General features: G+C 61.1%; 1 protein-coding gene across 1 annotated transcript; it reads right to left on the minus strand.

Annotated features, from left to right (window-relative positions):
- SRRM3 (serine/arginine repetitive matrix 3) lies at positions 1 to 26,092 on the minus strand. Its single transcript, XM_084493019.1, has 15 exons — positions 26,031 to 26,092; positions 18,804 to 19,061; positions 16,174 to 16,275; positions 11,770 to 11,904; positions 11,605 to 11,685; positions 11,122 to 11,151; positions 10,742 to 10,810; positions 10,391 to 10,426; positions 10,118 to 10,168; positions 9,888 to 9,992; positions 9,426 to 9,597; positions 3,929 to 4,218; positions 2,869 to 3,099; positions 2,597 to 2,734; positions 1 to 385 (listed from the first exon to the last, which is right to left on the minus strand). Exons 2-15 carry the CDS (start codon positions 19,025 to 19,027, stop codon positions 169 to 171), a joined length of 1,881 nt encoding a protein of 626 aa, XP_084349145.1. The 5' UTR covers positions 19,028 to 19,061; positions 26,031 to 26,092; the 3' UTR covers positions 1 to 168.
- Between the last annotated feature and the right edge of the window lie 679 nt (positions 26,093 to 26,771).

A 26,771-nucleotide genomic window follows, 5' to 3' on the forward strand; every position in this document is an offset into this window, starting at 1 on the left:
CCCAAAACACCCGCTGGGTTGGGGGTCACCCAGTGCCCCACAAGGTTTCCATCCGCCCCCCGACTTTCCCCCTCCGCCACCGGGTCCATCCTCTGCAGCTCCCCCCCAGGGGGGTTTTCCACCTCCTGGGGGGGTTCTCCCGGGGGCTGGGGTCGGGGGCTGCGGGGCTCAGAAGCCGGCGCTCTCCGAGCTGCTGCGGCTGTTGTAGCTGGGGCTGCGGCTGGGGCTTCGCGAGCGGCTGGGGGGGCTGCGAGTCCGGCTGCGGCTGCGGCTGGTGCTGTAGCTGTCGTAGCTGCGGCTCCGGCTGCGGCTGTAGGAGTAGGTGCTCAGCGAGCTGGAGGACGAGGGGCTGGGGCGGTAGTAGGGGATGGGACGCTTGCGAGCGCTGCGGAGGGAAAAGGGAAACCGAGTCAGGGCCGTGCTGAAGGTTGGGGAAGAGGAGGGAGGGGGGCATGGGCCCAAGCACCGGCCCCGCGCATCCCCAGGCTTGGGGATGTCAGGATCCGGCCCCCCCTCGGCCCCTTCCTCCTCCCCGGGTCCCCCCCCGGGCTGTTAGTCCTGGATTAGGCAGCGGCGAGGACAGAAAGTGAGCAGGTTAATGTGGCTTTTGTGTTTCCCCAGCCACCAAAGATTGAAAGCTGCTGAAAAAGAGACGTTAGGGATTAGCAGGAGACGAGCGCCGGGCTGCCCGCGGTCCGACCCTCCCCGGCTCCTACGGGGACGTGGGGAGCAGGGGGACAGCGGGGAGGGGGGGACCGGGGGCAGAGACGTCTGGAGCCGGTGCAGGACACTGAGCCCGGAGCCCTGCGGGTCCCTGAGGAGGCTGGAGGGGGGCCAAGGCAGCCCCTTGCCCCCTTCTCGCAGCCCCACGTCGTGGTGAGCGGTGTTAGTGGGACCGAAGAGAGACACACGGCCGGCCTCGCACAGCCGGGGAGACACGGAGAGGTCCGGGAGGAAAAGGAGGAGGAGGAGGAGGAGGAGGAAGGGGGGAGGTTACCCTGGGAGCCAGGCCCACGGCGATGCTCTCCGAGAGGAACCTTGGGATGAAATGGAAAAGGAGAGGTTGGCATCACTGAGGGACGAGGCAGGACCACGCGGTGCCGGGCCCTGGGGAGGCAGGGGGACAAGGACAGGGCAGGAGGGCGAAGGAAGGGGGCTTCTGGCCAGGCTACGGGGCTGGTGTCCCCTGGGATGGTGAGGACCACGGGCTGTGTCCTCGAGCCTGTCCCCACAGCTCCTCCCTGCCACCTTCCTCGGGGCATCCCAGGAAAATCCAGCTCAGGACTGAGAGGAGGGATGCCCACGGTGTCCCTGCTGCCTGCATCCATGTGAGGCTGTCACTTTCGGGGCCACGTGCTGGCAGCCCCTCTGTCCCTGGGGGATTTCAGCTGGGGAAGGGCAGAACCAGCCGGTACCCGAGCAAGAAACCTTCCTCTGGGCTGGGGGGACCTCTCCTGGCCCATATATTTCACAGGGGAAGCCTGCAGAGAGCTTTAGCGCAGCGTACAGGCTGTATTTCTCCTGCCTGCTCTCCTTATGTCCAGCCCAGGAGAAATCAAAATCCTTCCAGAGCGAGCGAGAGCCGATTGCTGGAAATCCAGCCAGCTCCGTGCTACAGCCCCCGATCTCCCCGCTGATAGCACGGGAGACAAATAGGTCAGACAGGAGGCAATCTCAGCTCCGCACCCGTAGCGTGGCCAGCACTGCATGCTAACGAGATGCTGTGTATGCACACTGCTTCATCTGGCACTAAGCACTGCCTGCCTTGGAGCCCCGCATCCTGAGTCAGGAAGGGCTCAGGGAGGAGAAAACGGCATTTGGAGGGCAGGAGGCAACGCACTGGGGCTGGGCTTCTTGCTGGAAGTAAAACGAGTTCATATCTGCTGTCTGCAAATGGGAGGAGGCCAGTAGGTTGTAGTGTTGGAGGCAGGCTGGGTACCCAGCTGCAGGGCCAGCCTGGTTCACTCTCCCGTTCATCCTCAGGGTTATGTGTCTGTCCTCAAAGCTCCTTGTCTGTCAATCTGTCCATCCGTCCGTCCGTCCATCCATCCATCCTTTCTGCCAGCCACCCACAGACTCACAGAACCATTAAGGTTGGAAAGGAGCTCCAAAATCATCTGGTCCAACTGTGCCCCTACCACTGTCACCCACTGAGCCCTGTCCCCAAGCACCACGTCCAACCTCTCCTTGAACACCCCCAGGGACGGTGACTCCACCACCTCCCTGGGCAACCCGTCCCTATACCTATCCACTCTTTCTGACAGAAATGTCTCCTCATTTCCCACCTGAACCTCCCCTGGCACAACTTGAGGCCATTCCCTCTGGTCCTGTCACTGGTTACCTGTGAGCAGAGGCTGACCCCCAGCTCCCCACCCCTTCCTTTTGGGGAGTTGCAGAGAGCAATGAGGCCTCCCCTGAGCCTCCCCTTCCCCAGCCCAAACCCCCCCAGCTCCCTCAGCCGCTCCTCACAGGACTTGAGGTCCAGACCATCCACCCCTCCATCCTTTCTGCCACCCCCACCCCTTTGGGGCTCTCTGGGGGCACAGCTCAGCCAGGGGCCATGCCAGCGGTGGTGGCTGCGCGTGCCGGGCCCCACCTGGTGATCCTCCTGGGCTCCATGAAGCTGGGGGAATCGCGTCTCCTCTTCCTGATGGGGGAGTAGCTTCGGGAGCGGCGCCGGGCCCGGGCAGGATCGGGGTCACCGTGGCGTGTTCGGGGCTCGTTGTCCTTCTCTCTAAACCAAGACGAGGGGCGTCAGGGGCACGAGGAGCACCGGGGCGGGCTGTAGGAGCGCCCAGCCCTTCTCCAGCCGGGACACCCCAAGCCCCAAGCCGTGCCCCAAATGCCACCCGTGCCCCCCGAGCTGACCTGCTGGCGGTTTTCTTCTGCGAGGGCGAGCGGCTGCGGCTGCGCCCGGCCCTCTTCTCCCGCGAGCGGGACCGGGACTTGGAGAGGGAGCCGCTGGAGCTCCAGGAGCTGCTGCGGTGCCCGGTGCTGTGCGAGGGGCTCTTCCTGCGCTCCGAGGCCCCGTGCCGAGAGTGCTTGGCCGACGACTCCGAGCTGCTGTTGGGCCGGCCCCGGTGGTGCCGCTCCTTCACCCTGCAAGGAGCAGAGCGGGGGGAATGTCCCCAGTGTGTCCCCACTGCTCCTCTTGTCCCTCTGTGACCACAGGGGAGCAGAAGCACCCACACGGCCCTGAAAACACCCTGATTATTATAGACTCACAGAATCACTGAAGTTGGGAATGCCACCGAGATCATCTGGTCCAATCATCCCCCTACCACTTCTATGACCCACTAAGCCATGTCCCCAAGCACCACGTCCAACCTTCCCCTAAACACCCCCAGGGACAGTGACTCCACCACCTCCCTGGGCAACCCATCCCAGTGCCTGACTGCTCTTTCTGACAGAAATGTCTCCTCATTGCCAACCTGAACCTCCCCTGGCACAACCTGAGGACATTCCCTCTGGTCCTATCACTGGTTACCTGCGAGAAGAGGCCGACCCCCAGCTCCCCACACCTTCCTTTTGGGGAGTTGCAGAGGGCAATGAGGTCTCCCCTGAGCCTCCTCTTCTCCAGCCCAAACCCCCCCAGTTCCCTCAGCCACTCCTCACAGGACTTGTGCTCCAGACCCTTCACCAGCTTTGTAGCCCTTCTCTGGACACGCTCCAGGGCCTCGATGTCCTTCTTGTAGTGAGGGGCCCAAAGCTGAACGCAGCACTCAAGGTGCGGCCCCACCACAGCGGGATCTTCCATAACCCCACAGAGCCATCCAGGCACTGCATTGCTCACCGGGACACCACCATGGGGCTCCCCTATCCCCCCAGCCTCCATCCCGGCGTCCCCCCACCTCCACCCCAACCCTCGCATTTCCCCTATGGAACCAAGTTGTGGCTCCTACGTGATGGCACCCGGAGAGCCCCTTACTTCTTGGCGTGGGCGCCGTGGGTCCTGTCGGGGCCGAGCGGGTGGGAGCAGCCCGAGCCCTCCGAGTCGCTGCTGTAGCCGCTGGGGCTGAGCCCCGTGGGGGGCGGCTGGCGGGGGGCCTGGCCGCGGTGTCGCGGTGGCGGCGAGGCGGAGCGGGAGCGGTGCCGGTGGCCGTGCTTGGCTCGCTCCGGCGAGGGCGAGCGGGCGCCGTGACGGCCGCCCCGGGCGCGAGGGGACGGCAGGTCCGTCCTGCCGCGAGGCCGCGGAGAGGGGGACGGCGAGGCCGGCCTCTGGCAGGGGGAAGAGAGACAGAGAGAAAAAAAAAAGGGGGGGACAGGCGGAAAGGGGAGAAGAGAAGAAAGAAGGAGAAAGAGGTTTTTAACGGGGCGCGCCGGGCCGGGGCTCGGCGCACAACGTCAACGCACATCGCATTAAGGCAGGCTACACAGACGCTACCCTGCACCTTCCTCAGCCTCTCGCCCTCAACAACGTGGGTCATGCAAACCTCCGCATGCAAGAACGCAAAAAAAAATAAAATAAGGAAACGAACCAAAGAAAAAAAAAGAAAAAACAACCAAGAAACGAAGAAGGGTTTGGGGAAGAAGGGAGGGACCAAAAAAATCCAAGAAACCCCAAAGTCATCGGGGAGGGGAAAGAAACGACCCCCCCGGACACCTGGAGAGGAGATAAAGCAAACCCCCCGGTGCCCGCCCGCCCCAAACAAGAAAGGTGAAAGGAAAAGGGGCGGAAAACCCAAAAAAAAACAAGGAAAATGAGAAAAAAAAAAAAGAACAAATGAGAGGAGGGGAGGCGGGGGGGAATAAATCAGAGTGAGCAGTGGGAGAGAGGGTGAAACCAAAGAGGTGATGGGGCCGGGCGGGCGCGGGGCGGGAGGTCTGCTCACACAGATGCATGCACATATATAGATATCTATACGTTTATATATGCATAGGTTTTATAGATAGTACGGCTTTTGGCTTAAAACAAATCAAGAAACGAGGAAGACGGCACAGAGCAACGATGGAGGGCAAGGCAGGGAGTCGGGGGGCAGGGGGCGAGAAGGGAAAAAGAAACCAAAAGAAAGAAGAAAACATCAAAATCAAAGAAAAACCAAACCAAAACTTCACAAATGTCATCGTTACTGAGATAAACGAATGTCTCTGAACTCTTCCTGGGATACGCATTGATCTGTTAGCTGTGACTCTGCAGGGAACTGCTAAGTCCTCATCAGCACTCAACACAGACTTTGCTTTCTGCTTCCTTTTTTTTTTTTTTTTTTCCGTTATATGCTTTTTTTTTTTTTTTTTTAAGTCCCTCTTGGTTAACATCCACTTACCAAAAAAGTGGCATTTCCTCCTTTAGTAGGTAAGGTATGAAGAGAAGGGAAAAGCGGGGCAATATAAGTGCATCATTAGATTCACAAAAATGCAAGAGAGAAAGAAAAGAGAGAGAGGAGGAGAGACAGAGACAGCGAGAGGAGAGAAATAAAACAAAACAACTCCCTTCTCCTACGCTCAGACACCGGGAGGACCCCTCCTAGCTACCTGGCGGTGACATCGGGCCACCGGCACGGTGACAGCCCCGAGTGCTGGGCTGGGATTTGGGATGCAGGGGGCTCGAGCCCCAACCGAGCTGGTGAACGTGGTCTGGGGGGCAGAGGGCGATGGGGAAGCTTTGGGGTCTCTCCCCCGGCAGCCCCCAATGCCCACAGAGGGGTAAATCCTGCGTGACCTGGTGGGGCCTAAGGGGAGCTGGGAGGTGCTGCTGCGCCCGGGGGCAGCCGGTGACCTCGTTTCCTCGCCATCCCTTTGCCTCAAATACAATTAATCCTAAACGTTGCTTTTCTCCCCCAAAAGAGAAGCAGACGATGCACCACGGGTCCACGATGAAGATGCTGACAAAGGGACAGGAGGCCACCCCGCTGGTGGCTTGTCCTGTATCATGCCCCTGTCCCCACTGACGAGGGGGCTGAGCCAGCCCCTACAGCCACAGAGCAGTGCGCCCCACCTGCCAGAGCCAAAATGGGGTGGTTTGGTGCATTTTTACGATTGCTTAAACAATTAACTTCTTTTGCAATTTCTCCGGCAAGGCAGAGAAGTGGTGGGGGCAATGGATGCCCCACCAGCGGCACCCTCACAGGGGAGGGGGGTTTCAGCCACACCTGTCCCCAGCCCTACTTTTGGGGAGGGAAAACTGGAAATGGAGAAGGAGAAGAAGAAGAGAGAGAAAGCCAGAGCGAGGTGTCCTCTTCCCGAGCGCATTATTCGCACACATATTTGCTATCCATGCTGTGGGGAGGTGGGCTTCACACCCACAAGGCAGGGAGAGGGATGGGGAGGGCAGAGGGGGCTTCTATTGAAAAAACAAACAAACAAACAAACAAACCCAAAAAAATCCTTTGCAAAGGTCTGGCCCCAAAGGGAAAATGCATTCGGGGTGCTTGTGCTCCCCGGACTTGCCTCTCACTTCACCTGGTTCCTTCCCCCGCATGGAAGGTCTCAGCTTTTCACCACCGCTGCCCCAAAATGTTCTCCCCTGGTCCTCCAGCTCACCACCATGACCACAGCCCCAGGAGGGGCAAAAAAATCCCAATCTCCCCAGATTTCTCGTTCATTATCCTCCCTCCCAGGCCTTCACCCCAAAACACCCGTGCCCCAGTGACTCCTTGTGACGCACTGGGGTTCACCTGCTGCTCTTTGCCTCTATTTTTCGCTAATTGTGCTCGGTCTCATTAGCCAGCCCCTAAGAAGCACGGAGGAACTCAAACCGACTCATGGTAACTGTACCGTCTGTGGGAACGAACACAAACTCAGAGGGCTAAAACACACAGAAATGCATTCTACCAACAGAACGAGGAAAAGAGGAAGAGAAAAAGGCGGAAAGAAAGAAAAATATTACATGGACAGGGCAAAAAAATAAAAGAGAAGAACGTAAGAGAAGAGCATGGCTTTGCAGCTAACTGGGGAAAACCATACAAATCAAAAAAATTATATATAGCCACCAAAAAGAGACAAAATGAAAGAGAGAGAAAGAGAGAAAGAAAGAAAGAGAAAGAAAGAAAGAAAGTAAGAAAGAGAAAATAACATTAAATCAAGCTACGGTGCTTTTCAACAGGCTCATCTGCAGAAGTGAACGTGCAGAGGTGGACGAAATACCTACCTTCTGAATTGGCAGTGACAGGAATGCAATAATAAAAAAGAAAACAATAATCTCCACATTTGGAGTGCAGAATGGGAAAAAGACAATGACTCTTTAGTAATGTGATTTAGACCCCTTTGCTAATCAAGTTTGCTTTGCTTAGACTTTTTTTTTTTTTTTAACTTGGTCTCATTTGCATCTTTTTTTTTTTTATATATTATTTCACTTCAGTGGAAAGCCCGTGGCTTTCGTGGCTGCGGCGGGTTTGCCGGCTTGCGTGTTGTGCCCGGCCCCTACCCGGCAGCGTTTTCGGGCTGGAAGGTGGCTGCCGAACGTCACCGATCCCAAACGTCATGCAAGGAAAGCGGCGGATGGAGCGCAACGCGTGGAGGTTTGTTGGGCGGCGTCGGCACCGGGAGCGGCCCCAAGAAAACCAGAGAGAAATTTGGGGCCGGAGAGTGCGTGTGGGAGAGAGAGCGAGGAGGAGGAGAGAGAAATGGGGAGGAAGGGCGAGCGCGAGGAGGATGGGCAGGCAGCCGGAGGCGGGGATGGATGGAGACGGGACTGGGCATTTAAAAGGGAAGTCAACCCCACGCAGCGCCCCGGCCCTGGGCACCTGGGGGGCTTGGGGAGCTGGGGAAGCCCGGGCGTGGATGTTGGGGGAAAATGGGCTGAATTTGGTGGTTTTGGAGCGTTTGAGGCAGGCGGAGGGCGCTCAGCCCTGCTGCTGCCGGTCCATGGGGCCGAGCTCAGGATGGATGCTGAGGATGCTCGGGGAGCAGCACGGGGTGGCACGGGGGTCCCAGCCCGGAGGGGTCATGGCTGGGTGGATGCCACAGCCCCCACGGCCCCGTCCTAATGGGATTGCACGTGGGGACCCACAGGGAAAACATCCCCACAGTGCCAGGGTTGGCTGCCATACAGCAGCGGGGCCACAGCCAATTCGAGGAGGCAAAGGGCAATTTGTGGCTTGGTTTTGGGGTAAGCCCGCTCCCTTTTCGGTTCAGAGCTGCTCGGTTATCTTCCCTTTTAAATTCCTTGTTCAAAATATAGAGAATGGAAATACAGTGTTCAACGGTCGTAAATATTTAGAAAACACATCTTCTTTTTTTTTTCTTTTTTTTTTTTTTTTTTGTTTTTCTTCTCCACATTAACACACACAAAAGCAAAAAATTCTAGAACAACACGACGACGACAGGGGGAAAAAAAAATAAGAGATATATATCGTTTGCATTTCTGTACATCACGAAGGAAAAGAAAAGAAATCATGATAAAGGAAACTAAAACAAGGGGGGAAAAAAAAAGCATGTTTCATTGCCCTTCCCTCCCCCTCTTCCCTGCTTCTGCTGAGCAAGAAATGGAATTGTATATTACCGTTTGGGATTTTTTTCAAATGGGAGGCTAAAGAAAAACACAGATGGGATTAAAAAGAAAAGAAAAAAACAAAACAAACAAACAACCGAAAATAAAAAATAAACAGAGAGAGAAAGAGAGAGAGAAAGAGAGAGAAGTTGTCGGAGAAAAGTCCCGCTAGAGCCGGGGAGCCAAGGGAGCTCGTGCAGCCTGGGCGATGCTGGGTGCCCGGGGTGGGGGCTCCTCGGCACCCGCACCCCCAAAAAGGTGAGCCGAAACCACAGCAAAGAAGAAAGCGGAGAGGGGCCCGAGAGGTGGGCTCCGGTGGTCTCCCAGCCCCTCCTGTACTGGTTAAACTGGGGCTGGCCCCCTTGTCCCGCTGGGGCAGCGGGAGCGTTGCGGGGACAAGCGGCCCCGGCGCAGCGGGGTTTTGCCGGGGCAGTTGGCAGGGCTGGGGACAGTCAGCCCTGAGTCACCCGCCGCGGGGCCCCTGAGTGCCTAAAATGTGAGCACCCAGCCCCAGCCCCCCCTCCGAGCTCTCTCCTGGCCTTAAACCAGTGCCCAGACTGGTGCTGGGGTCCCGCTGGCACCGGCACCTTAGTGCCGGGATGGGCTGGGAAATCATTTTATCCATTTTTAGCCATTTCTCAGCCATCTGGGCTCAATCCACTCCCAGGGCAGCGCTGAGCCTGGTGGTGACCCTACCAAGCCATCGGGGACACCCCGGGGTGTGACATCCACGGAGCGGCTGTGTGAGAGGGGCTAGCACCCCCCGGGGTGGGGGGGACATTGTGCAGCCAGAGAACGGCCGGGGAGGGGGACGGGCAGCACCCGCTGCCCCCATCCATCTCCCCGACCCCGACGCCACCAGTGCCCCCCAGATGGCGGCCGGGTGAGTGGGGAAAGAGGGGAGAGGAGAGCCGGGGGGTGGGGGTCCTGCGGAGGGAGGAGGAAGAGGAGGAAGAGGAGAGGGCAGCGAACCGTGGTGCAAGAAAAGCCTACGTACATCCGGCGGCTCCTCGAGCGCGGCGCCGTGGCTGTGGCGGCCGTTCTGGGCGCTGCCCTTGTGCCCGTTCTGGTGCGGCGAGGCCGAGCGGCGCGGCGAGGAGGAGGACGGGCTGCGGCTGGAGCGGGCGCTGCTGCCCTTGGGGCCGTCCTCGCGGTGCTTGGGGCTTAGCCTGCGGGGCACGGCATGGTCAGGGGGGCGGCCGACGCGTCCCCTCCATCCCCAACCCATCACGGAGGTGGCACCCAAGCTGGGGCTGCAGCACAGGCATTGCCAAAGCACGAAACGGGGCGAGAAATTGCTTCTGGGGTTTCTCCCAGTGCACATTTTCTGGTTTGAAACCTTGCTGCTGCGTTTCCAACCCCTCCAAGCACCCCTCGTGCTGCAGCATCGCCCCGCTCCCCTCCCGTCCTTCTCCAAGGGTCCCCCACCCTGGGGACACCCCCTCGGGGGTGCTCCTACCTGCCGGGGGATTTGGAGTTGCTGTAGTCGGAGGAGAGCGAAGCGCTGTGCGAGCTGCAGCTGCTGCGCCGGTGCGACCGCCAGGCCGGCGACTCGCTGCGGGACCTGCGGGGAGGACGGCCGGGGCCGACGGGCAGGCTGAGCCCCCCGTGCCGGGCAGCTCGGAGGTTTGGGGGGGGGCCGGCCCCACAGGGCAGCACCCTGCCAGCCGCCTGCCCGCGGCGCCTCACCTCTTGCGCTCTTTGTTTTTCTCTTTCCGCTTGTTTTTGGGGCTGCGGGACCTGCGGGGAGGGCAGAAGGGTGAAAAGGCAGAGATGGGAGAGGGGGAGAGGGGCAGCAATGATGCTGCTGAGCCCTGGCCAACGCGCACCCAGAGCATGGGGTGGCCCCGTGCCACCTCCAAGGGTGGGGGACAACCAGCAGAGCCTGGTCACGGGGCAATGGGGACGCTGGCACCAAGCGCAGGTGGCGGTGGGATGGCTCCCGGCTGCCTTCGCTCTCACCTGTGTCTTCTCTTCTTCCGGGACCCCGACTCAGACCTGGGGATGGAGAGGAGGCAGAGACACGCTGAGCCGTGGCGGGGGGTAAAGACTGGGCAGCCCCAGGGGACGGCAGGGACAGGGACGAGGGCAGGGGGCTGGGAGCCACCAGTTTGGGTCACTCAACAGGGCAGCCTGGCCACCGGGAGGTGACAGCCTGTGTTTCGGAGAACTGCCTGCCCACTTGAAGGGCCACCCAGCACCCAGAGCCCCGGAGGTTTCCCCACGGTCCCCAGTCCTCCCCGCAGCCACCAAGCAGCCCCGTTGTCCCCAACCCCAGGAGCACAGCGCCTGGAGGAGCCGTATCCATCCTACCTGTCGCGTCTGTGTTTCTTTCCAGTCTTCTTCTTCTTCTCCTTGCGGATGGGTGAGGAGCTGTCGCAGCTGAGGGGGGGGAAGTGGGTGCCTTTAGGGTGGGAGCAAGGAGCTGGGGTGCAGCAGGAACCCCAAGTCCCATCCTCGTGACCCACCACCCCCTGGCACCCCACGTCCCCAGACAGCCCCTGGGACGCACGAATATTGCATGGGATTTATTTCCAGGGGGCAGAAAGGAGAGTCCAGCTCAGGGTAACCCCGGTGCCAGGGCGCCCGGATCCCGCTGTGTCCCATTGCCACCTCGTGGGCTCCACGGCCTCCAGCAGGAGACGGGGCTGGAGCAGCCAATTCCCCCGGGGGGCTGGGAGTGGGACACTCACCTGCGCTCCGAGCCGGGTTTCCTCTTTTTGCTGCCGCGGGGAAGGCAGAGAAGAAAGGCAGAGAAGTTAAGGACAGAGAAGGCAGGAAGGCAGAGAAGTTAAGGACAGCATCCTCCCACTGCTCCAGGACATGCAAACTGGGGCAGGACCTGGGTGGTGGACGGTGCCGGCCCCTTCCCAGCAGCCAAATCCTGCCCGGTGCTGTGCGGGGCTGTGCTCTGCCCTCCCAGGGAGGCTGGGTGCTGATGGTGCTGATGGAGCCGGGTGTGGATGCAGCAGCACCCTGCAGCCCCCAGCCACAACCCGAGAGCACAGCAAGGGCTGGGTTAATGACCCGGAGTCATTAATTAAATCCCCTCTGAAAGCCTTCAGCTTGTTGGGACGGGGTGAGCAGGGAGGGGACCTGCTCGGGGAGACCCAGCAGAGCTGCAGGGTCGAGCCCTCCAGGTCTCGGGGGCAACGTGGGGACAAGCGTGGACTCACCGGCTCCGGCGGTGACCCGATTTCTTTTTCTTTTTCTTCTTGGGCGGCGGCGAGGTGGAGCTGCTGGACCGTCTCTTCAGCCTGAGGGAAAGAACAGGCAGCGTTGGGGTGAGAACAGAAAAACACCCCTGTACCCCAAAAACCCGCTGCCCGCCGTGGCCGGACCTGTACTCGCGGTGGCTGCTGTCGTCGCGGTAGCACTCGGCCGAGCAGTCGCACTGCAGCAGGCAGCCCTCGCCGTACTCGGGGTACTGCGCCGCGTAGTCCTCCCCGTCCAGCCCGTGGTGGTTCTCTATCACTCTGGCAAAGGAGGAGACGCGGGATGAATTCAGGGCTCTGCTGGAGCTGAATCGGGGCCGGGAAAAGGGATGTGGGCACGGCTGTCTGGTGGCACGTGGGTTTGGGGACAGCCAGCTCCACTGCCACCCCTCCACAGGTGACCTTGGTCGCGTCGCTCGATGCTTGGCAGCTCTGGGTGGGACAGCCTGGTGACACCTGAGTTCTTATCAGGGTCCTGTCCCCGCAGCACGTCACCGCTGGGCTGCCGCAGGGACATCCCCAGGGCTGTGCCACCACCTCCCTGTCCCCGGCGTCACTCAGAGCCCCGTGCTGCCCCACGGGGCTGAGCGGGGTCAGCCCAGGTGGGTGGCAGGGGATGGATTAGGGTGAGAGGAGCTGGTGGAAGACCGGGGATTCGGGGATTATCCGGCTGGTGGCAGGAGCTCCCGGGATGATCCGGGCTTTGGGACCGGTGCCCAGCCTGCTGCAGGCTTGGCACAGGAGGTGATGGGTGACGTCCCCCCGAGCCAGCCGAGGCGAGGAAGGGGGGGACATCAGGCCTGAAGCCACCAGGGTCTCCTCTCCCTCTCGAGCAGCTTCGTCAACATTAATTTTCCCGCTGCCATGGAAACGGACGGGAGGTTGCCATTGACTACGGGGGCTGCGGGCTGGACCCGGAGAGCAGGAGGGACCCGGGAGCCCTTGGCCAGCCTCTCCCTGCTGCCCCCAGCTCCCCAGCTCCCCCCCTCCTGCTCTGCCATCAGCCCCAGGACCAATTTCAATCCCCCCGGGGCAGAGCATTCATCCCCATCAGGTGGGTTGGGGACGCCCTGGTGAGGATATGGGGTAGCGGCTTTGCTCCCGAGCCCCAAATATTGCCAGGGGTCTGGGGGCTCGGTGACAGCAGCCAGGAGAGGGAGGTGGAGCAGGAAAAGCACGTCAAAGAGCCCTGATGAAATGTTTCCTAGCAATGTCACCGCTGGGGATGGCCACCCGCAGGACGAGCTGCCTCCAGCACCAGTGGCACCGGGCTCGGGGCGACTCGGTGCCGCCAGCACAGCCAGGAGCAGTGCTGGGTGCAGGATCCATGGTGCCAGATGTTATTTTTCCCCCTCTTTTTTTGATTTTTCCCTTTCTGCCAGAGCTCAGGTGGTGTTCAAGCTCCTTGGCAGCAGAAGGACGCGTGGGTTGGATGTCCTCGGGTCCCAGAGGCTGTGGGTGCTCCGGGACACATCCTGCAGCATCCAGCTGCCACGGGTGCTGGGCAAGGGTAGATCCCCAGGGAAGTGAAGGCACTGGGGACACCTCTCCATCCCCTGTGTGTAACTGCACTGGGTGGTGCAGTGTCTGGGGGGTGCTGACATCAAGCAAGCCCAGGCTCTCACCCCCCGGAGGAGATGTGGCCTCAGGAAGCAGGATTTTTAGCTGGTGTCCCACCCTGGCTTCTTCCAGATGTGCTAGGCGGGGGGCTGGCAGCAGGGGAAGCTGCTGGAGAAGCGCAGCCCCTCGGCTTCTGACCCACCTTTTCCACGAAAATGCCTTTCGAACAGCAACCAAACCATGGAAAGGGGGAAGGAAGAAGGGAGCTGAGCAAACGGAGATAATTTCTTACTGCACTCTCTGCTCGGTGGGCAGCTGAGACGGCACCATGTCGCGGTGCTGGGCCTCATGCTCCTGCTGCCAGCTGTGCTCTGCGGTCCATAACCAGCCTGCAGTGCCCCGCTCACACCTCCCCTCCTGCCACACGCCTGCATTTTGTTTCAGGCCCGCTAACCTGGCCATCGAGCAGCCCCTCAGCCAGCAGAGGGCCGTGTGGCCGGGCTGTGCACGCACAGACAGGAGCTGCGAGGGTGCAGAGAGCAAGCCGGGGCTCAGGTGGTCACGGCTCTGCTCGGTGCCTCGGTTTCCCCTGGGGATTTCTGCAGCCGATGCTGAGCTTTTTGTGTGTGCTTTGAAACGAGAGCAGCTGGTTCGGGCTCGCAGCCCAGCCAGCCCAGTGGCTGATTTGTAGACGTCCAGGGAGGTGCTGGAACAGGACCAGCACACGAGGTGCCTGCGCTGGGGCTCTCCCAGCCTCCAGCCGTTGCAGAAGGCTGGGCGTGTTTATCTGAAGCACTGCTGCAGCTCCCTCCCTCAGCCTCTCCTTCAACAAGTGCAGGGGTTTTGCATCCAGGACATCCTTTGGCGGGGACCTCTGCAGGCCAGGTCCCCACACATGGGGAACCACCTCCTTTGGGATCCCCACCCAGCTTCCCCCAAGCACCTCCGTGCTCCTCCGAGCTCTCCTGTGCTTTGAGGCCGCTCCCTCCAGCTCAGCACTATTATTTATAGCCCCGGGGCTAATCTAACGATTACCCTTCAGACTGCAGAGCAAGCCTGCCAGTGGGGAGAGGTGACAGCTACGGCTGCTGGGGTACCCGTAACGCACCTCTGTGCTCGTTACAGCGCCAGTCCTAACGAGCTGGGCAGCCTCTCAGGAAGATGCCCTGAAGATGACTCAGGTCCCACGGGCAAAGGCCACTTGTTAACACGCCACCTGGATGCTCGGACACCTGGGTGACCCAGGCGCCTTGCTTTATCCCACACCTTATTTATCCCACTGATCCCTGCCTGGAGGAGGACCCCAGACTCTCGTGGCTGCTGCGGGACGGGGATGGGGCTGCACACCCCGACCGGGACGGGCTCAGCCCAGCCCTGTCCCCGCTGGGAGGCTGCTGGCAGGGGAAGGCTGCCCCCGTCGCCACGGCTTCCCCGCCTCCCCCTCGCCCTGATTTCCTGACCCTAATGAAGCATTAATATTCAGTGAACCTGCAGCATCTATTCCTGTCCCAAGTGACCTGGTTTCCAGGCTGATGGATGGTGCTCGCCGGGCCAGCCACGCTGCCCGGGCCATTAAGCAGCGCACAGATAAATCATCATCAAGCCAGCACAGCCCCTCGCGGGGCTGGGGATGGTCCCGTGCAGGGAGGGAGGAGAGGGTGGCACGTCCCCAGCAGCAGCAGGGCTGCTTTGCACAGCAAACCTCAGCCCCAGGCCCCATCCCGGGGCAGAAGCAGCACGAGGAGTGATGAGGAGGCAGCAGCATGGGGCAGAGCTGCTTGGGGCAGCTTCCTCCACGGGGCTCCTGGGTTTCACAGCAGTCTGACAGAGGTGCGGCACCACTCTGGGGATGGCTCTGGGTCTGTGCTGTTGAAAAGCAGGCTCAAGCCCTGCCTGGGCCTCTTACATTATTTATTGTTGCTATTATTAAGGCTTAGCACTGCTAACGCGAATATTCCTGGGGTTACAGGACAGCAGGCAGCCTCCCAGACCATCCGCAAGGTGAGTTACCCCAGCTTTGCAGCTGGGCAGGAGGATTATTCTGCATTACGGAGTTAATAGCAAGGACTCAAAATCGATGTCCTTGCCTGGATGGAGGCAGAGCTGTGATTTCAGCCCTGGAGAGAGCAGGAAAGGCAACCAAATAGCAGGAGCAGGCAGAAGCGTGGCATGGCCTAAACATCTCATCTTTCTCCCCAGGACCAAGCTGGTGCCTGCTCTGCTCCAGTGACACTGGTGACAGCTGTGGCCAGGCAGAGGCAGGGCACGAGTGGCTGGAGCTATCTGCACCCCGTGGTGCACCCCAAACCTGCGGCTTGGTCTCTGCCACCAGCTGATGGGTGAGCTGAGCACCCTGCGCTCTGGTTTCATCTTCTGTGATGGGCACTGCGATACTGGCCTGCACAGCACCTGGAGGCTGCCCAAAGACCAGGGCAGGAGAACCCCTCCAGAGGTAGTACCCTGCCTCAGAGAGGCCAAACCTGCCTCCTACCAACCAGCCAAGCAACAAAGCGACCAATCAACCAACCAGCCATCTAACCAACCAACCATCTAACCAACCATCTAACCATCTAACCAACCAACCAAGCATCTAACCAACCAGCCATCTAACCAATCAGCCATCTAATCAAACACCCATGTAACCAATCAAGCATCTAACCAACCAACCAAGCATCTAACCAATCAACCATCTAACCATCTAACCATGTAACCAACCAACCATCTAACCATCTAACCAACCAACCAACCATCTAACCAACCAACCAACCAACCAACCAACCAACCAGCCATCTAGTCATCTAACCAACCAACCATCTAACCAGCTAACTGACCAACCATCTAACAAACCAACCACCCATCCATCCATCCATCCTTGGTGGCCACCCGGGATGTGTCTCCCAGACAAGCAGCACAACGTGTGACAGATGAGTCGGACACGCAGACGGGCCGACCCGGCGCTGCCTCACTTACATTTGGCGCCCGTGCTGGTCCTCCCTGGTGAGCACGCCTTCCTTCTCCATCAGCATTTGCCGAAAGGTCCCCACTTTCTGCCGGATCTCCTCTTCCAAGTACCTGGATGGGCAGAGATGTGGTCAGGGCAGGCGGGGATGCCGTGCGGGCCCTCCAGGGGCTGCTGCACGTCCCCCGAGGGCTGGGACAGGAGCAGGGTGACCAACAGAAGGGCACTCAGGGCAGGGCCCTGCTGATGACCTCCGTACCTCCAGGACTGGCGCGTGGCCAGAGGGGCTGGGAAGGAGAGGTGGCATTGGGACAGCCATCGGGGGGTGGAGGACAGCGGGGCCCTCCACTTGGAGCCCTGCCACCACCCTCCTTGCCCTTCTCAGCCCCACTTCCCCTTCTTCCAGACAAAGGGGCCACGAGGAAGGTGCAGGAGGAGGATGACCACGAGGCTGTCCTCGCAGCCAGCGAGGCCGGGGTTCTCCTCCATCCCCTCGCTCGTCCCCGCGCTGCGCCGCGGCCCGGCAGCCGAGCCAGCTCTGCACTACCGCCGAACGCTGACTCAGGCCACTGCAGGGTTATTAACGAGAGACACTAATCACTTTGTCCCTGGCATCTGCAAACAGCCGCGGCAAAGCACAGTGCTCCAGCTGTCCCTGAGACGCTGGAGGGATCGGTGACAGCCCGCGCCGGGCAGCCCTGTGCCGCATCCCGCAGCGGCACAAGGGCACCGGGCGCATCCCTGACCCCGAAACCCAGCGGTGCTGCGCTGGAAATGCCCACGTGGAGCAACTCGGCAGCGTCCCCGGGAGGGGGAGGCACAGGATGGCACCTGGGCTGCGTCCTGCAGGAGGGTGAGGGGGGTGCAGAGCTCTGCCACCACCAGAACGAGATGGGGATTAATATTAACGAGCTCATTTGCACTGAAACGGGCTCATTAATGCTCCAGCCAGCAAGGGCTGCTGAGCGGGAGGAGGGCAGTGAACCAGGCAGCCCTGGCTGCTTCCCTACGCCTTACAGCACGCCAGGGCTGGGGGGCCCTAAAAACAAGGCAGCACCCCCAAAATGCAGCTCTGCACCTCACCCAGGGCCACTGGCGAGCAGGGAGCTGGCAAAGATTTGCTGCAGTGGGGTATTAACGCGGGCAGTGCCATCGGAGTGGGGACATGAAATCAAGCTGGAGGTGGTGGACAGGCGGCCGTGGCCAAGTTTACAGCCACCAAGGGGCCATTTAATTCTCCTTTTCTTTCTGGGGACTTGCCTTTCTCCCCGCTTGCTCCAGCAGCCCCACCACGCTCTCAGAGCTCTCCACGAGGAGTTTCCAGCAGCCTGCAGACGGCTCAAGGGCTGGATTTGTCATCAGAACCACGGGCAGGAGGACAGCAGCACCCCAGGGCTGGATCTGGTTGTGCCATGCAGAGGGACGGGGGCTGGCAGGTCCCCAAAATCTGCTTCCATCCTGCCCGTAAAGGCGTTCCTGCCCCAAGGCTCCCCCCAGCCCTGCAGCAAGGGGAGCCTGAGGTTTGGCTGCAGAGCGGCTGCTCCTAACCCTGTCAGAGGGATTTTTTGCTGTTAACACAGAGAACAGGGTGGGGAAGGAACCAGAAATTGCTGACACTCCTTTTCCAGAGAAGAAATCCAGGCACCAGCCAGCAAGTAACCCCGCAGGCAGCCTGGAGCGGGCGGATCCAGAGCAGGCAGGATCCATCCGCGTTGAAGGGAACCAGGGAGCACTTAAATCCCCAAAAAGCCTCCCCTGCTGTCACGGAACCTCACCCCACAGGGTCTCTGCCCTTGGAGACAAATCCCTGAGGCGCAGGGGCCACGGCCAGGCAGAAACCCCTGGGGAGCTTCCCCTGCAGCCCCCGGGAGAGCCCCCAGGCAGAGGGGGGTTAACCAGGTCGGCCAAGATTCTTGCTGTAATTACATTATCATTTCGGTGGATCCCTGTCCCCACTGTTATTAATAGCCTTAATAACAGCAAAGACAATTACAGCAGCAACAATACCCAGCACCACGGCGCTACTACCCGCTGCACTACTACTACTACTCATAGTAAGGCTCCTCGTAGGGCACGGGAACCCGAAAGGAGGACCCGGGCTCCCCAAGGCGCCAGGTCAGCCTTATTTATTTCCATAACGACAAATTAGGCGTAATCATTATTCCAGTCTGTGTGAGACAATTTAATTCTAGGTCACGGCTGCGCTCTTAATGAAAGCCTTGGCGAAGCCTTCCCTCAATCCATTTTCCCTCTCCGCAGCTGATGCCAGTCCCCGTCTCCCTGCGTGCGCTGAAGAATTTGCTCCATCAGTCAGGCTTTAGCCCCAAAACTGGAGGGTGAAAGGGGAGGCAGGGACAAACCGAAGCACTGGACCGGCCTCACGTAGGGCTCAGCCACAGCTCTGCTTCATTTCCCTAACCCACGAGGCACAGACTGGCCCTTTCTCACCCCAAAAGACCCTGTGAGGTGCTGCAGAGACCGGCCCAATCCACACAAAGACAAATTTCCTCCCAAACTGGGACGTTTGCCACTTTGGGGTGGCTTAAAGACAAAAAGGGGCAGGAGGAGGTGCCAGGGAGTGTCCAACAGGGGTCCCCAAATGCGGGATATCCCAGCCCAGCCCCGAGCGCCCAGCACTCACCCTTGCTCCTCCATCATCTCCTGCAGCTCCATGCACTTGAGCTCCACCCGCCGCTTGCGCTCGTGGTCCAGGATCTCGCGGTGAGCCTTCTTCACCAGGCTGGGCTCCGCCAGCCTCACCTCCTCCTCGGCCTTGTGCCACGTCCCCGAGGCACCGGGCTGCGCGAAGCCGTTGGAGGCTTCCTGCGGCGAGGGCGCGTTGGCCCCGTTGTTGTAGAGAGCCATGGTGGTGGGGGGGTGGCCTGGAGGCACGCAGCACCTGGAGGGGGGAGGAAGAGCCACAGGTCAGCTCCTTGCCCTGGCTTCGTTCCCTTCTGCCGTGACCCAAAATCTCAGAGAGAGGTGCATCAGCGCTGGGGATGGTGCTGGGTGGATGTTGGTGTGGGCTGTGAGGCTCCAGAAATAGCCCCTCGGAGGGGACAGCGCTGTGCTGAGGATTTGGATGATGTCCCCAAGCTGTGGGGAAGGAGAATTGCGACCGTGCTTAGATCCCAAACGTCCCAAATCAGCCAGAAAGGCGCAAACTGCCCCACTGGGGGTCTGTGCAGGTCGTGACAGCCCCGATCCCAGAGGCTCTGGAGCACCCCTGAGTGCACAAACCCCCTGCTGCACCTCAGATTCCCACAAACGCTTCTCCCACAAAGCCCTACCCAAAAAAAAATGACCAAAGGCACAGGCAGAGCACCCCCCATGCACACACGCTGTCCCCATGTTCATTTTGGACTCGGAGACGTGTCTTTGTGTACACGGCTGAACCTCAGGGGTGCTCCCCTTGGCAGCACCCTGCCTGAGAGGCTTTTTTGAGGACAGGCGCTGCCTGCACACCCTGTCTCAGGGGTGACAAGGACAGCAGCGTGAATCCAACCTGGGCACGTGGGCGTCGATGCCATCACACACCAAAAAAAAAAAAGCAGGGCAGGGAGAAGGGGAGCCAAGTCCCTTTGGCACGGCCATGCCAGGGGCTGAGATGGCACGGTCAGGGATGGGAGAGATGGACGAGGAGGGGAAGGGCTGGGAGAGAAGGAGTGAAAAGGAGCAAACGAGCACGCCCTGCCACATCCCAGCATCGTGGCTGCACACCCAGCGGGTCACCCAGCGCCCCCGGCTGTAAAATTATCTGCCCACAGCTCGGGATGTGACACGGAGCCGGTGGAGAGCTCTGATTCCTCCAGCAGGGCTGTGAAAGCAGCAGCAGGGCCCAACATCCCCGTCCTCCCCGCGCACCTTCCTGCATTATTAAAGCCTATTGATTCCCATGGCTGAAACCCGCGGAAACCGGCACGGCTACGGCAGGATTTCTATGGAGATGTCACCTCCCGGCCAGCACGCCCTCACCCGCAGCCGAGTGGGGTCAGACGGAGCCGGGGCAGCAGGGTTTGAGGGCAAAGCTCTGCTGTCTGCGCCCCTCCACAGCCTCCGAGCCCTGCCTGGGGCAGCAGCGGAGAAGAGACGGGCACAATGGGGTCCGTTTGGCAGGCAGGGGTCCCCCCAGCACCCCAAAAATGGGGGCTCAGCCTGGAGAGCTGCCGTGCCACGGGGGGCCCCGGGAACATCCCGGCTTCCCCGCTGCCCCCGGCTGCCCCACGCGTCATTTATCTCCTGACAGCCCTGCCCGGCGAGGACGGCAGCTGATTGCTTAATTACACGGCGTTCTTCCTTCTATTTTTTCCCCCGTTATTACCGCGCCGACAGGAGCCAGCAGGCTGCGTTTCCACAATGGGGGGGCTCTGCGCGCCCCGAGTCCCCTCGGACCCCAGCCACACGGGGACCCCCAGCAGCACAGGGACCCTCCGAGCTGCAGGAGGCACTTCTGGGTTTAAAAGCCCTCGGAGGGGCTGGGATTGTTGCTCCAGACAGCAGGGCAGTGCCCGCGTTTTGGGGCCTGCGATGCCCTGCAGCGAGGAGCTGCCCAGGTCCCGCGTGGCTCTGGGTGGGAGATGCTGCAGGAAACCCGGCTGCGGGGCTGCTCTTCCCCAAAATCTTTGCCTTTCCCCCAGTCAGGGCAAAAATGTGGGGATGGGGAAGCTTCCGAACGGGAAATGTTCCCCTGCTGGGGGGTTTCATCCACGGGGGATGGAGAGGGGCTGGGACCTGGTGGTCCCCAGATGGGTCCTGGCCACTCGTGGGTACCCAGAAGGGCTCGGGGTGGTGGTGGGGGGAGCAGTGGGGTGCCTGGGTCGGTGTCACGCAGCCAGCCCCCTCCCGACTGGCTCGAAGCCTTCCCCAGGCAGCTGAGGACAAGGGGCCGGGGGTGGCAGGGAGGGGAAGTGCTCCGACGTGAGTAATATTCCCCATGATAGCTAATAACAGCAATCCTGCCTCGGTGACGGCACAGGCACAGGCAGGAAAACAAAGGAAGAAGGAAAAAAAAAAAAACTACCCACAAACACCACCCGGCTATAAATAGCGAAGCAGAGCCACGAGCAAAAGCCCTGGATGGACACACACACACACACAAAAAAAAAAGCAAACGGAGCAAACCCTGCACCCCCGGTGCCAACAGCACAGCGTGCTGGGGCAGAAGGAGCCCCCAGAGGGGTGGGCTGGGTCTGTGCCCCCTTGTCCCTAGAGGAGACACCCCAAAAACACCCCGTCTGCAAGGGACACGTTGCAGGAGGGGGGCTGTCACCTCTGAAGCCTTCAGTCATCGGCCACAACACGGCGGGGATGGCCTGGAGCAGAGGCAGCAACCCAGCCTCATCCTCAGCCTCCAAACCCATCCTCAGCCCCATCCCAACCTCCTCATCTCCAATCCCTGGCCTCCATCCTCATCCTCATCCCCAATCCCAATCCCCAGCCTCCATCCCCATCCTCATCTCCAATCCCCAGCCTCATCCTGAGCCTCCATCCCCATCCTCAGCCCCATCCTCATCCTCGTCCCCAATCCCGATCCCCAGCCTCCATCCCCATCCCCGTCCCCAGTCACTGGCCTCATCCCCATCCTCGTTCCCAATCCCCAGTCCCCAGCCTCCATCCCCATCCCCAAATACCAGCCCTGCCCGAAGGCCAGCGGCTCCCCGCCCGGCTCAGCGCTCTCCACAGCTCTCACCACGAGGGTTAAATATTTCATTATCTGCAGTAATTACCCACAAGTCATCAAGCGCTGGCAGCCAGACCCCGGCCGCCCTGCAGAGGGGGACAGAAGGTGTCTCGGGGCGAGTGCTGCCACCCGTCCCCAAACCACCGCGGTGCCACCGAGCCGCCTGAGGTCCCAGCACCGCCGTGCCAGGGCTTCGGGGGCAGCTCTGGGGGAACTCCCGAGTGAATCCAGCCCGTCCCTTTTTGCTGAGCCCTTTGTGCGCGTGTTTTGGGATCCTGATCCTCCCCGCTGGCACTCCAAGAGCCACCATTGGGGCTGGGGAGAGGGAGATCAAAATGGGTTTTTACCTTTCTGCTGCCTGGGTTCAGCTTCTGGAAACGTTTGGAGATGCTGCGTCCCCATCCCATCCCCATCCCATCCCCAAAAACATGATTCCACCAAACCTCTTTGGCTTTTAGCTTTCCTTGCCCACAACCACACCTCTCCCCAGCTGCCTGCTCCAATCCCTCCCCACCCAGCTCCCTGCTCGTGCCCAGGGCCGGGCACCCCCTTCCCGTGGGCAGGGAAGCACCCCCCCGGGTGCCCCCCACCATGCCGGCCTCCCCCTTGCTGCCACGCTAATTAAAGCCACCTCCGGCCGGTGCTCAATTAATTCTGGCCGCATCCAGCTGCACCAGACACGGGGCGATGGCAGCGAGCCTCTGGCCGGGGCCTGAGGCCGGTGCTGAGCCCCCCCAAAAGGCCAAAAGCCCCTTGGGGGAGGCCCCGGCTGCTGCGGGGTCCCCCGAGGGGATGGCTGCCCTTTAGATGAAGAGCAGCGGGTTTCCCTTTAAAATCTCCCACTTGTTTACAGGAGGGAAGCAGCACCAGGAAGCGGGGGGATGAAGCTTTCAGCTGCTGCTGGCAGCTTGCGCCGAGACGGCACAGTTTGGAAGGAGGAGAGCCCACCTCCACCTCCACCATCACCCTCACCCACCACCCATCCCCATCCCATCCCCATCTCCATCCCCATCCCCATCCCCATCCCCATCCCCATCCCCATCCCATCCCCATCCCCATCCCATCCCCATCCCCATCCTCCACGCTCCATCCTCATCCTCCATCCTCATCCCCATCCCCATCCTCCATCTCCATCCATCTCCATCCTCATCCTCATCCTCATCCTCCACCCTAAGCATTTCCAGCCTCGTTACAGGCTGCTAATCACTTGAAGGTGGCCGGAGAAGGCCTCCGCCCGGCCGCCTGGCTGCACGAAGGCAGAAAACCCGGCTGGAGTCAGCAGGAGGAAAAGTCTCAGGTTGCTGCTCTTAATTGGGCCGACCGGTGCCAAAACCCATGAGTCAGACCTCCAAGAAGGGGAAAAATAAAACAACAAAAAAAAAGAAAACAGAAGGAGAGCAGCTTGCAAAGGCTCAGCCCGTCAGCTCCGCCCTGAGCCCGCGGGACCCCACAATTTGGGGAGCAGAAAGGCGCTGGGCACCCAAAGGGCACCCCAAAAACCCAATACCTGGGGACACCCCGGCGATGTCCCGCACCATCCCGCAGCAAAACCCATCACGGCCAGAGCCGGGGGGACACCGGGATGGACCCGAAGGATTCGGGACCACTCCGTCAGGGCTAACGGGGGGTCGGTGAGCCGGGCGAGGGCTCGCTGCTGCCCGTGCGTACACGGCGTGTGCGCGTGGCCGTGTGTTTTAAATAGCTGAGGAGGCTGGCGGAGAAGCCAAAGAGTTGCTAAGCAACTGGGCTCCTTCCCGGAGTGCCAAAAAATGGGACCGGGGGGGTCCGGGGGGCACGGAGAGGGGCAGGACCCCATGGGATGGTGGGCACGGGGGGGACGGTGGCGCATGGAGAGGGACGGGCGGTGCCGCGGCTCCTCCGAGGAGAGGGGAGATGCTCTGCAGGGGAGCCAGGACCTCGAAGGGAAGCGAGGGGTTGGGGTGTGCTCCCAGCCCCAAAATGCAACCTATTAGTGGGGGGGGGACACCAAGAAATGTGTGAGGGAGGGTGTCCTGCAGGCAGCATCGAAATCCGTGGGTTTTGGTAGCCCCGGTGTCACGGCACAGCACGGGACGGCACGGGTGACACCGAAGTCCCCAAATTTCACCCAGCCCCTGTCCCAGGAGCCCCCCAGCACCCCACATCACGCTGCCCCCAAAGCCTTCACCCCACGGGGGGTGCTTAAACAGCGGGGGCTCGGGGGAAGCAGCGAGGCACCAGCTGGGCCAGGGACGGATCCTGACACCCCCAGCCCTCCCTGAGGACACCCCCAGGCTGGGGACACCCCCCCGGGGGCACCCTCACCCCGTCCGCCCCTACAGCAGACGACCCGGGGGGGGGGGCACGACGATAATAACAATAAAATAATAAAATAATAAAAAAATAATAAAAGCAGCAAATATTGAGGCCCCAGAGCAGCAGGGGGCTGCGGCACTGATCCCGACCCTACTGGCTCGCCTCCCCTCGGTAGTAACGGGGTGCAGGAAGGGGGTCCCGGGGGGGGTGGGCAGGCAGTGGGGCCCCCCCCTCGGCGCGGTGCCCGTTGTGTAACGGGAGGAGCTGTTCGGGGCCGAGCACGTTATATAAGCCGCGGGCCACCTGGCCGGGAGAAGACACGAGCAGGGAGGGAAGGCAAAGGAAGGGCTTTGGGGACGCCGAGGAGCGGGGGTCCCGCTGTGTCCCCCCCCCTCGGCCCCATCCGCCTGCCCGCGGCCCTGTACGGCATGCTGAAATCGGGGCAGGGGAATTGGGATGGGGGTTTTTTGGGGGGTTTTGGGGGTTTCCTCCATGGAGAGGAGCCGGGAGTGGGTTAAGGCAGCGTGTCGCAGCCCAGCTACCGCCTCCCGGGTTGTAGGGCGCTGGGGGGGGGGCACCGCGACCCCACAACATAAATTTGGGGGTCTGAGGATGCCTGCGGGGTGCCCAGCAGGCACAGCACCCCTGCTGTGGGGGCAGCCCTTCATCGGGGCAAGGCCGCATCTCCCTGCGGGGACAAAACCCATTTAGGGGGCAGGAAACCAAGGGGGGGGGGGACCACGGGCACAGCCCCGGCAGCGCTGCCCTAAAACCCGGCCACCTTCTGGCCCCAGGAGCCCCCCGCCAGCTCCTGTAACCCCCCCGTGCCGTAGGGAGCGGGGCTGCCTCCATCAGGACGCTGAGGATGGGACCCCTGGGACCTGGGGGTCCGCAGCGGGGACACCGAGGGGATGAAGGACCCCAGCCCCGCTCCCTGCCCGGCCCCGAGCCGCCCCGACCCCATAACGGAGCCCTCCAGCAGCCCAGCCCTGCCCCTTCTGCCCCCCCCAAACCCCACAGAGGGTTTTAGGAACCTGCCTCATTTTGGGGCCGGGTTTTGGGGTGATTCGTGCGTTCCCCTCGCCGCAAGCCCTGGGCCAACAGTGAGCCCCCAGCTCCCCCCTATGGGCTCTCACGGGGCCATCGGGCCCTTCCCGGCCCATCCGCACCCCGCCGTGCACACGGGGTGCTCCTGAGGAGCCCCAAAATTGTCCGACCCCCCCTTCCCCAACCCCACTGTACCCCCAGTAACACCATCCCAGTAACACCATCCCCCAAACACACCCCTATCCTTTTAGGTCCCCCCCAACCCCCCCATCCCATGGGGTCTCCCAGCATCTCCCTACTCCCCGTGTGTCCCTTAAAAAAAAAACTAAAACCCCCCAAAACCCCGCTCCTCTGTCCCCTCCCCAACTAACACCCCACAACCACCCCTCTCCCTTTACCCCCCCACACCCCCAAACCCCCCACACCCCACATCCCCTCATGGCATCTCCCCTCACCCCCTACCCCCTTTCCCCCCCCCTGCTCCCCTTGCACCCCCCAAAACCCCCTTTAAACCCCCAAAACCCCCTTTAAACCCCCATAAACCCCCATTAACCCCCCTTTAACCACCCAATCCCCCCTTTAACCCCCCAACACCTCCCCTAAGCCCCCTTTAACCCCCCACACCCCCCCAAATCCCCCCCAAACCCCTCAACACCCCCCTAAATCCCCCATACACCCCCCTAACCCCCCCATACCCCCCATATACCCCCCCAAATCCCCTATATACCCCCCTAAATCCCCCTTTTACCCCCTTAAATCCCCCTCTACCCCCCCAAACCCCCCTTATACCCCCTCAAATCCCCCTTTTACCCCCCCAGACACCCCCAGACCCCCGGCCCCGCTCACCCGGCCCCGCCGCGGCCCCTCCCGGCGGTGCTGAAGCGCTGGACAGCTCCGCTCGGCTCCGCTCCGCTCGGCTCAGCCCGCCCAGCGCCCCCCCCTCCCCGCCCCGCAGCGCCCCCTGGCGGCCGGAGGGCGCAGCGCGGCCAAACCCCGCCTTCAGGGCCTGCGGCCTGCCCCGCCTCACGGGCCCCTATCGGTCCCTATCGGCTCCTATCGGCTCCTATCGGCCCTTATCATTCCGTATCGTCCCGTATCAATCAGCCCACGTCATCCCATATCGTCCCGCACAGGCCCCTGTTGTCTCACATCGTCCCGCACCTCAGCCCGGCTCCCACCCCAAACCCCCCTCCCGCCCTACATCCCACATCCCATCTCTCCCGTACCCCGCCTCGAATCCCTTCCCAGCCTGCGTCCCTTAAAGCTTCTCACACCATGTCCCAGCACGGCCTGTGAGCAGTCCCATACCCTGTCACACCCTGTATCCCATCCTGTATGCCATCCCATCCCACATCCCATCCTATATCCCATCCCACACCCCATCCCTGAATCCCATCCTATATGCCATCCCATCCCACATCCCATCATATATATCCCATCCCTGAATCCCATCCTATATCCTATCCCATCCCATATCCCATTTCTTCCTGTATCCCACCTCCCATCCCATATCCTACCTTCGCATTCCATGTCCTACCTTCACATCCCCTATCCTACCCCACCCTGTATCCCATCCCATATTCCATC

The sequence above is a fragment of the Aythya ferina genome, assembly GCF_964211825.1.
Source record: "Aythya ferina genome assembly, chromosome: 19".
NCBI classification, from domain to species: domain Eukaryota; kingdom Metazoa; phylum Chordata; class Aves; order Anseriformes; family Anatidae; genus Aythya; species Aythya ferina.